Raw genomic sequence first — 15872 nt, 5'->3', positions numbered from 1 at the left:
GAAGTAGTGGGGGCAAAAGATCTATCTTGCTTTAAGATTAAACTCGATAAGTTTATGGAGGAGATGGTATGATGGGATAACATGGTTTTGGTAATTAAATATTCATGGTAAATAGGCCCAATGGCCTGTGATGGATTTTAGATGGGGTAAGATCCAAGTTACCTGGGAAAGAATTTTCTGTAGTATCTGGCTGATGAATCTTGCCCATATGCTCAGGGTTTAGCTGATCGCCATATTTGGGGTCGGGAAGGAATTTTCCTCCAGGGCAGATTGGAAGAGGCCCTGGAGGTTTTTCGCCTTCCTCTGTAGCATGGGGCACGGGTCACTTGCTGGAGGATTCTCTGCTCCTTGAGGTCTTTAAACTACAATTTGAGGACTTCAATAGCACAGATATAGGTGTGAGGTTTTTTTTGTAGGAGTGGTGGGTGAAATTCTGTGGCCTGCGTTGTGCAGGAGGTCAGACTAGATGATCATAATGGTCCCTTCTGACCTAAATATCTATGAATCTATGAATCTGCACTTTCCTTTGGCTCTTGCTCCTAATATATTTATAGAACCTCATATTACCTTTTATGTCTCTTTTGAGTGTAACTCATTTTGTGCCTTAGACTTTTTGATTTAGTCCCTACATACTTGTGCTGTTCTTTTGTATTCATCCTTAGCAATTCATCCATAGTTCCACATTTCGTAAGATTCCTCTTTGATCATCAGGAGCTCTTTAATGACCTGACAGAGTCATAAAGGCCTCTTATTCTTCTTTGCATCAGGATACATTGCTTTTGTGCTTTTAATATCTCTTTGGGAAACAGCCAGCTCTCCTGAACTCCTTTTTCCCTTTAGATTTGCCTCCTTTTTCCCTTTAGATTTGCTTCCTATGGGACCTTACCTACCAGGTCTGAGTTTATTCAAGTCTGCTTTTTTGAAGTCTCTGCCTTTTTATTTTTCTATCTTCTCTCCTTCCTTTCTTAGATTACATTATTATATCATTTCATGATCACTTTCACCCAAGTTGCCTCCTACCTTCAGATTTGTAACCAATTCCCCCGTTAGTCACAATCAAGTATAAAATGGCTGCCTCCCTCACCTTCTGAAACAAGTCATCCCCAGTACATTCCAAGAACTTACTGGACATTTTGTGTTTTGCAGTATTACTGGTCAAACAGCTGTTGGGGTAAAATCCCCCTTGGCTAGCAACTCTTGGGTTTTGGCTATTTCTGTATTTGTTCTAGAAATGCCTCATCCACCACCTTCCACCCTTTTATCTTCACCCACAGGCTTTCAAGTTGTCTGCCTCTTACCTCCATCTGGAACTCAGAACAAGCGTATACGTTCCTGGTGTATAAATAATACAACATAACCCTTTTTTTCCCCTTGCCTGTCCTTTCTTCATTAGAGAGGATGCTGGCAGTGACCCTGGTATTTAGGTTGCATAATATTCTCCATTATAAAAGATGCTTGCAAAGCTCTAGCACCTGTATTGTTTGCAGCAGGCACTTACAGTTTAGAAAGCTCTGGTGTCAGAAGTGTCTTTTCTTTGCCCCAGGAAAATCTGTTCCCATTTGGTTGAGATGTAAATGGTCAAATTGCCATTTCCCCCACAGTGACTTGCGTTCCTCAGGAAGTTTTGTCAGCATCCCAAAATAATTGAACATGAACGTTTTAAAACAGCTGCTGCCAAAATAGTAAGAGCACAGGGAATCCTGGGAGCTGCCTCCTCCATACCGCTCCCTAGACCTGACACATGGCCTCACACTCCCCTCTGGCATCACCACATGGGACAGGAGCCCCCACCTCCTGCTGGAGGGAGGTGGGCCAGTGCCCTCCAATGCAGCACATAGTGCCAGTTGCTGATTCTTTCCCTTCTGGACCCTTCCAGGAATAGCAGTCGCCTTCTGCTGCCAGCTGTGTAATACTATTGCTGTTATGATTTTTTTGTTTGTCATTATTATTATTATTATTATTATTGTAGTAAATTGTGCTAGGCTTTTTTAAAAGAAAAGTTACCTTAAAAAAAAAATAGCTGTTGAGATATTATTTAGGCTGCAGAGTCAAGCACTCAAAGGCTAGGAAATGCCAGATTTATGGCTTGCCAGGCAGCCTTCATCTTACACCCTTGTACACATGAACTGATAGTACAGAATCATGTAATTAGACTTTTTTTCCCCCCATACAATCTAGAATCCATAGACTCCTTGTGGAGTCAATACTCTGTGTCAAGCAAGCAAGTTTTCAGAGAGTTTGAAGTACCTGTGATCAAGTGCTAGCTTTGAAAACATTAATTAAAAATGGTTTTCAGAAAAAACCCAAAGACGGGAGCTATATTTCTGGACCTGACAGCAGCATATGACATGGTCTGGCACAGTGGTTATCAACCAGGGGTACACGTTCCCCCTGGGGTACACAGCAGTTTTCCAAGGGGTGAATCTAGATATTTGCCTAGTTTTACAACAGGCTACAGAAAAAGCAACGGTGAAGTCGGTACAAACTAAAATTTTATACAGACAATGACTTGTTTATACTGCTCTATATACCATACACTGAAATGTAAGTACAATATTTATATGGTAAAAATGAGTAAATAAACAATTTTTTCAGTCATAGGGTTCTGTGACACTTCTATATTTTTATGTCTGATTTTGTAAGCAAGTAATTTTTAAGTGAGTTGTAACTTAGGGGTACACAAGACAAATCAGACTCCTGAAAAGGGTACAGTAGTCTGGAAAGGTTGAGAGCCACTAATCTTAGTCAAATTATCAAGAGCACTGCCAGCATGGATAATCAACATCACTGACCTCTGCAACAGATGTTTCCGAATGCACATGGGAGATAGAGTTATCACATGGAAAAGACAAACCAATGGTCCTACCTCAAGGCTGTGTGCTGGCACCAACGCTTTTCAAACTGTACATGAATGACATTCCACTCACCCAGTACTGTGTGCTCCTGTATGCAGATGAAGGCATTTGCTTAGGCATCCAAGCAAGATCATTCCCAGAACTCGAAGATGCCCTAAATGCTGACTTAAGATGGCAAGATAGTAGTCGGTGGCATTTACAACTCAGTGTGAGCAGAACAGTTTTGAGTGTATTCCATGTTTACAACACCAGAGCAGGCCAGGAACTAAATATCTTTCTCAGTGGACCTCACCTGAAACATGAATCCCACTCACTCTACTTCAAAGTAAACCTAGATAGATGTCTCACATATCTTAAACCCCTGAGGAAAACTGCTGCTAAGGTAAGGATGCATAACAGCCTTCTAAGCAAATTGGCTGGCACTTTATAGAGAGCAAACGCTTAAACTCTGATCATCCATCTCAGCCCCCTCTTCCTCTGCAGCAGAATGCTGCGCTCCACTCTGGCTCCATTCATCTCAGATCAAATTGGCTGGCACACAACTACACTCAACCCTGTGCATCATAACTGGGACGATTCGACCCACATCAGTACTGTGGCTCCCTGTGTTAAGCAACATCACTCCTCCAGACATCTGTTATGAGGATGCTGCAGCCAGAATGATTGAGAAGATCAGGGAAAACCTGAGCCTATCAGTATACACCAACCTCTTTGACCATCCAGGAGTGCACTAGTCATGGAGGCACCTGTTTGTGGGCCCACTTACCCTGCCCAGATTTCTCTGCAACATCGAGGTAGTGTGAAGAATGGTCTGCAACTGATATCAGAAACCAGTCTCTTATAACGGACCCTACCAAGCCGCTCACAGGCACTTCTGAATTGATTTCGAAGGGGCAAGGGTCAACGTGCAGCCAGCCTTCGTAGCTAGGTCTAGCGCAAGGATCCCCACATGCAACTAGGGCCAAAGACAGATTATGTCACACCTCACTGATGACTACTCTCTGACCAGATTTGATAGTGGTCTGAAGGCTGTGCACTTTGCTGATGAGGCTGCCACAAATTGGCCTGGCAAGCTCTGCAACAGATAAGAATAGAATCCTTGCCTCATTCAGTGTACAGGATGGACATACAGGTGGCGGAAATAAGGTTGCAACTGTAAAACTGGCATTTCCTAATTTCTGAGTTCCTGACTTAGGGAAAAGAGATTGGAAAGAGGTCAGAGAAAGACTAGCCATGAAGGAAAAGGGTGCAAATATCTCTTCTTGTGTGCAGAGGTCAAACATACATTAAATGCTATTGTTTGGAAAATACTTTAAAACAGTGACTCCATCTGAAATAGGCTAGTATTTAGATGTTAGACCATAGCAAGCAAAAACAGTAGATTTGTCTTTTTTAACGTGTTAGCAATTAACATAAAAGAAAGATCTGACCTAGTTGGACTGTTATACTTGTAATGAACAGGTGCCATGTAGATTTTTAGCGTGCATGTGTAGTAAAACAAGCATATCTGTGGACTCATGAACGCTACTTTAAAAAACATACTCAATTGCACTGACAATGCACCTTAAATAAAATCACCTTTGCCTTTGCTTTTGCAGTCTGTGCTGAAATCATCAACATTTGAGCTCCCCCTTGCATATCAGCATTCCGTGTGGACTGCTGAAGAATTAGGACCTTTTATTCGCCTATGTCTCATGGATCAGAATTTCCCAGCATTTGTGGAAGAAGTGGAGAAGGAGTTGAAAAAACTGACAGAAGGTTGAGGAAATGTTAATTCTGTATTTCAGGTAATAACAAGTAGAGTGGATACAAATTTGAGAAAATCTGATTTTTTTTGGTCAGTGTTTTATTTTTAAAAACAGGTGAATCCACTTTTTATACATCATTGCACTTCAACAAATACACAGAACACAAGTTCATGCATCTACAGTTATGCACGGCATGAGAACCCTGTAAGGTCTAATTCTACAATCAATCTTTAAATCAACATGAGAAATTACAGTGTCAAACTGAAGAGTATTACTAGTTGCATAGAATATCACCATGCTGTAACATTTCAACGTCATTTAAAACAAAAAAGTAAATTATAAAAGTTGCCTGAATTGAATGTACAAGAATATGTTGAACACATCAGTGCAAAAGGATTTGAGAATTTACATGATACAACAAACAAACAAACAAAAAATCACTTAAAAAGCCATCATATATATTTATAAACTGAAGTTTGTACTACAATTCATCACCACTTGTTGGACTGTTCCAGCTTTTAAAGTCTTTGATTATAGGACACCCAAATCTTTCTATATAGGTTAAGCCCTTAAAATAATTTCAATTTATATTACTCCTCTTTAAGTACCAGAACAGTATAATTCTCTCATCTCTCAGACATACAATATAAGGAATGAATATCAGCAATTTAAAAATGAAACACTTACTGTATTTTGGTTTTCCTCTTCCCCAAAAATATAAATATATACGGTATATATTTTTAGGTTTTGCTGTACTTTACAAAAAGTTATCACTAGATGGCAGCAGTGCATTTTAGAGCTTTGCCAATTTAAGAGCTACATTAAGAAAGTAAAAAATGGTGCATGCATGATTTGACCTTACTTCTAATGTTTATATACCATAAAGGAAAAAAGCAACATTCACAGCACATCAAGCCCAAAATAGTTTACACCTTCTACACTAAAGCATTGTTAAAATGTGTCTGGGTACGTCATCCTTACAGGACAGGCTAAATAAGGCATGCTTTTATAGACAGTCATATTGTTGCTCACTTGAAAGGAAAAATCAAATAGAACTGGAGTTCTAGAACCAAGAGTTCCAACCATTAATTTAGCAGGTTATATTGCCATCAGTCTCTCAGAAACTTAAAGCTCTGTGGGAAAAAAAGAATTGAGAACAAAAGGTATTAGTCAATGATTAATGCCACCCTGATTACAGTATGCCATAATGCACATCATAAAACTGCTGTCAGATTTGCTATTAAGATAAAGGCTTGTCTATTTTTGATTCAACCTAAAAACATCAGTTTCATACCATATCCTAGAACTGCTTACACCTAGCAAGCAAATTCACTTTTATGGTATAAAATCTGCAGAAATTATCCTTCAGGGTGGGTGGGTGTGCTTGTGTTAAGATTTACTTTGCTGCTGAAGCCGTAAGTGCTGCACAGGTAAGAATCATGTTAGAATTTGACTAGAGTTCTGTGAATATGCACTAACTACTGTGCCTAACCTATTATGGCAGGGATCTTTTATAAAAATTCTTGGGTAGTGTATCCTTTTCAGCAGTGTATGGAAGAGTTCAGTAGAAATGCTTTATTCAAAACAGTTTCAGATAGCTTTGCAATACACTGAAATACCTACACATGGCTTGTTCGATCAGTATTTTTTGATTATTCTTTACATTTTTAGTTACACCTTACTGAAAGAATAGAAGTGCTTAAATAGTAAGAATATTTTTTAAACATCTAAAGTCATACTTACATTACACGCATTATTTTTAATTTGTGTTTCTCTGGCGTAAGTTTTTATCTTTGTGATTGTTTGTAGAGTTGCTTTTCCTTTAGAGGGAAAAAAGTCACATCAAAATTGTTGAAAATGTAACAGCAGCGTGGTTAAGAGACAAGTCACTCACAGTATGCAGTGTTGTAGCCATGGTGGTCCCAGAACATTACAAAGACAAGATGGGTGAAGTAATACCTTTTATTGGACCAGTTTCTGTTGGTGAGAGAGACAAGCTTTCGAGCTTATACAGAGCACACAAGCTTGTCCCTCACCAACAGAAGTTGGTCTAATAAAAGATATTACCTCACCCACCATGTCTCTCTAAGTCATTCAAGGTAAGGGCCAGGAGAGCTCTTCTGTCTTGAACAATCTTGTGAATATTTGCTTCCACTGACACTTGCTTTTGCAGGAAGGTTCTTGCAAATATAATCTCCCTCATCCAAATGGTCATGAATAAGCAAGAAAAAGCGTTGGGGGCACAAATACCAGTGAAAATCAGCAGGTTTTATTAGTAAGGATATTTGCAAATATTTTTCCTGTATTTGTCAAGCTGTGTGACTAAGCCCTTCATACCTCTCACATCCACTTGAATTTGTATAGCTTTTCCTGGCCTGGGAAGGAACACTAAAGTAGATGGCCTTAACCCACAGGCTCTTTGGGGCAGGAAGTATTTTCTTATTTGCTTAAATACCATCTAGCACAATACTCCAATCCCCATCAGAAACTGAGTACTACAATACAAATAGTAATTGCTATCATACCTAAATCTAGGTTTCATGCACTACAAAATCCCGTAAGCCATCAAGCTCTTCAACTAAGCAATTTTAGGCTACAAATTTAGTAATAATGACTGAACTAGATAAAACTATCTTAAGAAATTCAGATAAAAGTACTTACATTGGCCCAGCTGGTTCGTCGTCTGCAGCAAGAGTTCCATTGTGATCCAATGAAAGACAAAGGAAGGAAAGAGTGCAGTCAGATTCTATATTAAACTCTAGCTCGACAGTGAACAGCAAATTGATCTATTATGCATTAAAGGCCATTCCACTTGGTAGTGCAAAGGTTCATGAAGTTATTTTTCTGGATTCAAGTTTTAAATGGCAAGTATGTTGTTTCAATGGTTTGAGTTAACACTTTGAATGCTCGTCATGAAGAACTGCAACTGTAGCGGACAGATTGTTGCAATATGGTCATACTCATCTTGTCCCCAAGTTCCAGTGGTTCAATCTTATAAATTAGATGAGAAGACAAACCAACATTTCAGTTGTAAAATCCTGCTGTTTGTTTTCTTGCATTAACTTTGTTTTTAAATACACATTCGTCAACTCTTGATGGACAAATAGCAGTATATACGCAAAAGGTATATACCATCTCTTCTCCCCCAAGGATTATACAACCTATTTCATATTCCATTTTTCCAGATTCACATTGAACCAGTTTTGGGGGAGGTAGAAGCAGCAATATTTTAATGTGACGTTATAAACAAGTGCACTCCCTTGCATAGCAGCAAGCACTGTGCATGTGTGTATCAGGACAAGACTCATGTAAAATACCAGGAAAAGTTAAATGGTGTTGCAACTCCCCTAGAGACAACAGACTTCAGCTACAGCAGACTGACAGCTCTGATCTGCCTGTGTCTCTTGGCAAAAACACCAGAAAAAAGTTATATATCATTTAGAAATTGGAAAAAAATCAAATAATTTGTGATGTTTCAACATATGCTTTCATTAACATTTTATTCTTTAGGATTTATAAATGCCTTATTTTGCCCTCAGGCTGCACTATAGAGAATAGTAATTGGGTACACAGTGTCATAAAAATTAATCCACAAAGTTGTGTTACTGCTCCTTGTAGAACTACTGTTGGGGAGCAATTGCTAATCCATTGTTTTAAGCATCTCAACTTTTTTTTTTTTTTAAAGGTTTGATGATTTTTTTCACTGACTCCTTTAAGAAACTCTCAGCAGGATTCCACAAGGGGGCTTAGTGCACATGAAGCAGTTATGGAAATTACAGTCTTAACAGTGTAGGCATCTGCATGAGCACACACTAGGAGTAATGTCTGTCAAAAATAGGACATTACTCCACCTGTACCTTCAAGGCAACGGATAGGCAAAGCCACTGCCAGCACAAACAGTGACTGGAACAAAAAAATATTTCAAAAAAATAAAGAACTAACCACAAACCAACAGCTTTGCAACCAAAGTAACACACTAGCGATACACCAGTGTCCACAGAAGTCCATCACTAGCAACAATACACTATCAAGACACGGTACAGAGAAAACTAGGACTAGTAAGGACAACCAGACATCAATGTGCTGTATATACAGTGGAGATATACAGAGACACATCCAGGAACTGAAACACAAAGCACAGTAGAATAAAACTAAGTCCTGCCTCCACAAACATCTTCAATTCCTAAAAGATTTCAAAACAGATGATGCTACATACTCTACAAACTAAACTACACACTATTTGGGAACCTTTTAATGGAATCGGACAGACATCAGTGAGTCCTTAGGTTTTGTTTTTTGTATGGATTAGTATTGGTTAGTAATGCCATATGAAAGCAGACATTCTACTTCAAGACTGTCATCTCAGCCTTCTACCAATATAATGAACATCTCTGGGAGTTTTGTTAGACTTCAGAAACATAAAACTATACTAATAGGATGCAAGCCATCTCTTGTTATGGTAACCATTCTGTGATCTTAACTAAAATACATGTAGCATGGATGCAGATTCCAGATGAATAGTTTTGTTAGTCTAACATTTTTCTGACTTACAAAGGCTACCAGTGGGTCTTGTCCTAGCAAAGATCTAATAACTATAGGAGCTGTGCCTGTAAGAATAGTTACAGTTAAGCATAAATTTGGAGACTGATCGCTTCCTCCCACCACCCATCTAAATTCTATAGGTTCAATATAAAACAAAATGAAAGAAAATGCCTTTATGTCACTAGCTTCTTGGTCAGCCATTTAACTGCTACAAAATCTTCCCCAGTACAGTACAATACAGTACAGACAAAAGACCAAAACCCTAATGAAAAAATCGCCCCGGGGGGGACAGAACTACAGAAAAATAAGTACAAAATTAAGAGTAAATCAAGATTAAAAACAGCAAACTGAAATCCAAATTAGTTGTGAACGTGAATGAAGAAACTTTAAGAAAAGTGTTAACATTATGAACTGTGCATCGTATAGACTGAAGCGGAGATTAACAAACTCCAAAGCATGCAGATCTCTCACTTACCACCATTTTTTTAAGGGTATGATGCAATTGAGGGGGGAAAAAAAAGAAGTCATAGTAACCGATAAATATCAATATAACCCAAATCCCTCATGCCAGACGGCCTGCTCTAGTAACTGACTGTCTCTAACTCACTAGTATTTGAAACCAATAGTCAGAGAAGATGTGAACATGTCTCTTCATTCCATTCAAATGTGTGCAGATGATCAGTACTGTGCTAGGCTCTTGAAATACTGTGACTCAGTCTTCAGTTGTACAAGCTAACTGCACTACACCCCTCACTCTTTAGGAATTTGCTTTTTAATTTGGAGGATCAGCAGATTCTGTGAATCATTGTTTATATAATGCAAGATTAACAACAAACCTTGCTTGTAGGTAAAGTGATTATCTACTTAACGTTGCCCTGAAATAGTGTATTCCGAAACTGAAAAGTTTACAACCTCTAGTATCTATACTTAACTAGCCCTCCTTCACATTGCAGTGTACATGGCTAACAGTGTTTGGGGTCATTTGTAGTATGCAGGATGAGTAGAGAAACTAATACCATTCAGTTCTAATTTCCTTGCTTGTCACTGTCAACATTAATTTAATTCTAATTCTACTTTTTTCATTTAATTTCTCATATTACCCAGTTATTGTGTGTGTTTAAGGGAAGTATGTTAACAGCACAGAATTTGGGTCCTTTGGAACAATCACACTATACCACCATTTTTTGTCCTGGATTAATACTTTGTGTGGCCCGTTATGATGCTACTGTAACATGGACATCATAAATTTAACATTTCTGACGTGCTCAGTATCTAGTTTCCTAGTAGGAATAACTTTTTTTTTTTAAATTACTCCCGGGGTCATTGAGAACTAATTTTCAGAAGTGGATTTAAAAAAAAAGTTTACAGCATAAGTAAATATTTTTCTCCCCCAAAGTCCATTTTGCTGCTGAATATCCCTTTACCTAATGTAAGTCTCAGTTCAATGTTTCACTGAAGTGAAGTTTCAGAGAGAAGCAGCAGCATAAGAGATGAACATTTGCCAGATAGACCAGAGTCACAGGGCAGCAGTCAATTCTGCTCGCTTACCCCACTTCAGCTAAATACTCACGGCCCAGGCTTATGCCAAGTTTCAACTCAAGGACTTTTTTTTCCCCCTTCTTTTAAAATGGCCATTCTAAGCCACTTGGAAGTCTGGTTTTATAATGGAACTGCTTATAACACTTTATAGCAGCTCTGTAAAATTGCTACAAAAACCAGCACCTAAGTGTAAAGCTAGTTTAATATTTTGCCTCTCCAGAAAGAGAAATAAAAGCAAAACAATCTCAAGGGAAATTTGAACATTCTACTTCCAGAGAACTTTATCAGTGAGAAGAGTTTTAGACTTTATTTGTCCAATATTAAGTTTTTGTATTTTATTCTTCAGGTTCCCAAAAAGCACGATCAGTATTCAAGATGATCTGATGACTTCCAAAATGCAGGATGATACTGTGTTCTTAAAAACTAGTAATTTTTTGGAGATATGCAAGCTTTAGAAGAGCTGTGAGTTAAAACCCTTCTTATTAACTGTCAAGGGCTTTTGTTATACACAAAGATTTAGAGGCAACATTTATAACCACTAAGTCCCAAATTTGCAATAGGAATGGTTTTAATGCTATTTTTCTATCATGCTACATGACCAGTAGGAAAATGGGATAAGGGACTCATGGGCTGCATAAAACGTGCATATTAGTGAAGAGTTCATGTACCAAAAAAGCAAACAATCTGAAATGGAATGTAGGCATAAATATAGATTTATAACAAAACATATGGCCAAGAGTGGTCAAATCAGGCGTATAATGAATTCTGTTCCTATAATAGTATCTAACAAACCTATACGGTGCTAAAGGGCAAAGCCGCCTGAGAAGTGATGCCATTTGGCTGTCACTATGCTATAGTAATCCTCAGTTGCTGGTATAGTTAACACCTATGCATTTTTACAGTTTGTGTCGGACAGTTTGCTCTCCTTGGTGAGGTTAAGTGTGGGGGAGAAAGGTGAAGAGTAGTAGAAAAATAAAAAAAATTGTAACAAGATAAACCATTTTAGTGAAATAAACATATTGTTCTTTAAATTACTACTTACAGTAATAGCAGTACCATAGAAAAGCAAGAAAAATGAGTATTAGAAAAAACTTGGGGTAATGAAATGGAACTGCTGCACCGCTGGAGCAGAAACATTTATGGAAATAGTTTACTTCTGATTAAGCTGACAAATGAAAAGGGAAGAAAGAGAAGACACATGTTATAATAACTAAGTTATTTCTTGGCTTTAAACTAAAGAATATGTAGAAAATGGATTTGGAAGTAAAAACTGTTCACTTGCTACAATCTTTGGTAGGAATGTAACCAACGAGTTTTTACTTTCTACTTACCCTCTTAAAAAGTGATTTGCTAAATAAAAGAACTTTCTTCATTTAAGAGCCTTTAAAATATTACAGGGGTCACAAAGGCTGATTTCTAGGACTGTCATTACAGTCTCAAAAAATTAAGCAGCTTAAACTACCAGGGGGAGGGGGGAGAGAGCTATTTGCCTCCTTTCATTGTAAAATGCCCACCAACCAACATATGTGCTGAGCAAAATGAATCAGCACTGCCTCACTGAAAACTTTTGGTCCTACATGCAGTGAAGGGACAGCACTCTTGGCCTGGACTTGATATGTGACTTTTGAACAGCTCCTGATGTTGAAAGCTGCACACTATTCAACTACTGTATCAGAGCCTATGAACCCTGACAGCTGTTTACAAAAGAAATGCATTGGTGTGTCATGGGGGAAGCAAGGTTGGGTTTTTCTTTAAAAATTATGAAGGGGGTCAAAGCACAGTCTCTCCCTCCCTCCAGCACACAAGTGAAAGCAAGGGATTCATTTAGCAAGCAAATAAATGAAGTGTTCACTGCAAGAATCTCTTATTGTGGGATGTGAAAGGATACCCCTAGTCAACAAGGCACTACAGCAAAAATTGTAAGAACTCAGACACTATTCACATTTCCAGTTGGGAATATAGTTTTCACTGGATTCAGAGACTGGTTTTCCTCTTTCTGCTACACATCAGCAGCAAAAAGGTGAGCAACTTGAGTATGTCAGGAAAGAAATACTAACAAAAGAGCTTTACACTACTGTCTTCCCCTTTTCCTTGGAATGGGAGACATGATTAAATTGAATGCTAAAAGCTATGTTCATGCAGTACTGAGGCTGAATACACAGGAACTCAAGTCAGGAAATGCCAGAGTTAAAGACTGCCCTCTCCTGTTTATGGAGTGAGTTTTGTGTGTTTTAGTACCAGCACCACACCTGCATGTGTGCATCCTGGCAACACCATTTACAGGCTATGGGGTGAGTCTTCCTTGTTCATCAAGTAGCCAGTGTGGGGAAGAGCACCAAATCATCCTTTTCAGCAATGATGCTCCCTGCCCCCATTCCTTGTCCATCAGAGTCAGAGTTGAGCTGAGGTATCTTGAATGTATGCTGTTTCACAAGCTGGTTTAGACTCTTAAGATACAGTATGTGGCATAACTTTCCAGGCCTCTGAAGAACTAAATATCAAGTACACTCTTTTACTCCTGTCGTCTGGGAAGAGGCTGCTGATTTCTAAAAGATGAAACTGGGCTGCGGGTAATGAAAGGGAGGGAGTTTATGATATACCCCTTTTGAATTAATAGGAGCATTCAAGACATTGAAGTAATCCTGCTCCAGCTGTGTGGCGGTCTTTGTGCCTTAGAAAAAGAAAGTTGCTGGAATTTGGCCCTGTTGAGTTTCTGTGTAACTGGAAATATTCTAGTGGAGAAAAAAAATGAAGTTTCCTTCTCCCTGATAAAGATCATGAGAGGTCTCATTTGCATTCAGTCATAGAGATGTATTATGGAGAGATTCACATTCCTGAGATCTGCTTACAGAGACAGTCCAGCAGGTTACTAAAAAGCCTTGGGGATCTTTAAAAGAAGAGGAGACTGGACACAGATCTCCCCTCCTCCCCCAAAGCCTGCCTTCAGGGGGCTCTGAACTGGGATGGAGTATACCAGAAAGTTAGGCTATAGATGAAAATTGTGTGTGCTGTGTCATTCAGACTGTTTACTACTAGCAGCCACTTGATAAGCCAAAGTAGGTAGCTTGGAGCAGACTAAATTGTCTGGATAGATCTTAATGACCTATGAGCATACAGGTCTCAAGTTAAGACACAAATGGCCATGTAATTCCATTCAAGTGTTCTCCTGACTGCCTCTCCTAATTGCCACTCCACAAGAAAATCTCTTTGTTAGGAATAAAAAACGAGGAGTTCTTGTGGTTCCTTAGAGACAAACAAATTTATTTGGGCATAAGCTTTCATGGGCTAGAACCAGTGGTGAGCTGGAGCCGGTTCGCACCGGTTCGCTAGAACCGCAAGGGACAACCGGTTCTAAAAGGGCTTCTAAATTTAACTGGCCAAAAGTGGCGCCTTAGGTGCCGACTCCATGGGTGCTCCAGCCCTGGAGCACCCAAGGGGAAAATTTGGTGGGTGCCGCCCCACCCCCAGCCCCAGCTCACCTCCGCTGCGCCTCCTCCCCTGAACGCACCGCCCCACTCTGCTTCTCCACCCCCGCCCCCAAGGCTTCCCTCGAATCAGCTGTTCGCGCAGGAAACTGGGGCAGGCTGAGAAGCAGGCCGTGGCTTCCCGCTCAGGCCCAGGGAGGCGGAGGTGAGCTGGGGCGGGAGGGCTACCTGCGCCACAGCAAGTAACCCCGAGGGGGGGGAGGGCGGGCCAGGGGAACCGCTCCCCGCCCCAGCTCACCTCCACCACCCTCGGCCTGAGTGGTGAAGCTGCCACCTGCTTTTCCGCCCCCGCAGGCTTCCCGCCAAAGAGCTGATTCGTGGGAAGCCGGGGGCGGAGAAGCAGAGTGGGGCAGCACCTTCAGCGGAGGAGGAGGAGCGGAGGTGAGGTGATCCGGGGCCGGGCACGGGGTGGGGAGCTGCCGGTGAGTGCTCTGTACCCACCGAATTTTCCCTGTGGGTGCTCCAGCCCCGGAGCACCCAGGGAGTCAGCACCTAAGGCGCCACTTTTGATGTGATCAGTGGGGGAGCAGCCACTCCCCCTGCTCCCCCCCCAGCTACGCACCCCCGCCCCTAGGAGCCAGAGGGACCTGCCGAATGCTTCCTGCCAGATGCTTCCTCCAGGACTCCCCACCTCGCCACCCGGCAGGTGCCTCTGGCTCTTAGGGGTGGGGTGGACACCCAGTATGGTGGCCCACGAGACCCTCCTGCCCCGGTTCTGGGGGCAGTCAGGGGACAGGAGAGGGGGGTGGATGGGGCTGGGGTCCTGGGGGGTGGGGGCATCAAGGAACGTGGGGGGGGGGGGGTTGGATGGGGCAGGAGTCCCAGAGGGCAGGGGTGGGCAACGACCCCCTCATGGGGTGAGGAGGGAACCCGTTGTTAAGATTTTGGCAGCTCATCACTGGCTAGAACCCACTTCATCAGATGTACGAAATAAAAGATACACGAGCAGGTATAAATACATGTAAGGATGTGGGTTGCTTTACCAAGTGTTAGGTCAGTCTAACAAGATAAATCAATTAACAGCAGGATACCAGGGGAGGAGAAATAACTTTTGAATAAAATAGCCAAAGCTCAAGGAAGGAGGTAGCTTGTAGAGTCTGTGGAAAGATTTTTGGTAGATCTGGTGGTGAGTACACATCCCAGAGTCAAAGGTCCTCCTGCCACTAACCCTCCTCTTAGGTAAGCCAGGAAGGACTGATAGATAGCTCAAGCATCTCCACTGATTACAGCTGCAGTAGTATTACATGGGGAGAGATAGCTAGGAACCAGGTCATTTGGGACTTCATAGATCAAAACCAACACCTTAAAACAGCCCCAAGGAAATTAACTGATAGCCAGTGCAGATTACGGATCACAGTTGTGTTTCCAGCTGTTAATATAATTAGTGTTATTTAGAGCAAGATGCATTAATGAAATGCTACAAAATGCTCTGGCATATGCTGTACAATGGTTAATATGAACTTCTTCTTTAGCAGGTTAAATACAGCTCACTGTTTAGTACTTCCATAGACTGATATGTAGAGAGGAGAATGGTACTACATGGGTTTTAGATGTAATTGAAAGTTCAATGCGAATGGCACACACAAAGGCACAGTTAAAGTTCACCCTTAACTTTGGCATTTCATGACTTTAGTGTTCAAAGGGGCAGTCAGTTTAAAAATTGCTTCTCCCTGGAATGTTTTGCTTAATATAACTGAAAGCTC

The 15872-nt window shown here is 40.7% G+C and overlaps 2 protein-coding genes across 2 annotated transcripts in view; one reads left to right on the top strand and one right to left on the bottom strand.

Annotated features, from left to right (window-relative positions):
• The window catches only part of REC114 (REC114 meiotic recombination protein), a 136507-nt gene extending 131889 nt beyond the window's left edge, over positions 1-4618 (top strand). The window contains exon 7 of the mRNA XM_077828836.1: positions 4454-4618. Coding sequence (XP_077684962.1) covers positions 4454-4618 — 165 coding nt within the window. The remainder of the gene's footprint in view (positions 1-4453) is intronic.
• A 65-nt stretch (positions 4619-4683) lies between these two features.
• NPTN (neuroplastin) overlaps positions 4684-15872 on the bottom strand; it is a 102295-nt gene continuing 91106 nt past the window's right edge. Inside the window, 3 exon segments of the mRNA XM_077827906.1 lie at positions 4684-5736; positions 6347-6423; positions 7265-7286. Of these exon segments, the coding sequence (XP_077684032.1) occupies positions 6363-6423; positions 7265-7286 (83 nt within the window). The 3' untranslated portion in view covers positions 4684-5736; positions 6347-6362.

This window comes from Eretmochelys imbricata, chromosome 10 (assembly GCF_965152235.1).
Source record: "Eretmochelys imbricata isolate rEreImb1 chromosome 10, rEreImb1.hap1, whole genome shotgun sequence".
In the NCBI taxonomy this organism is placed as follows: domain Eukaryota; kingdom Metazoa; phylum Chordata; order Testudines; family Cheloniidae; genus Eretmochelys; species Eretmochelys imbricata.
The sequence above is the reverse complement of the archived record's forward strand: the minus strand, read 5'-3'. Positions and strand labels throughout refer to the sequence as shown.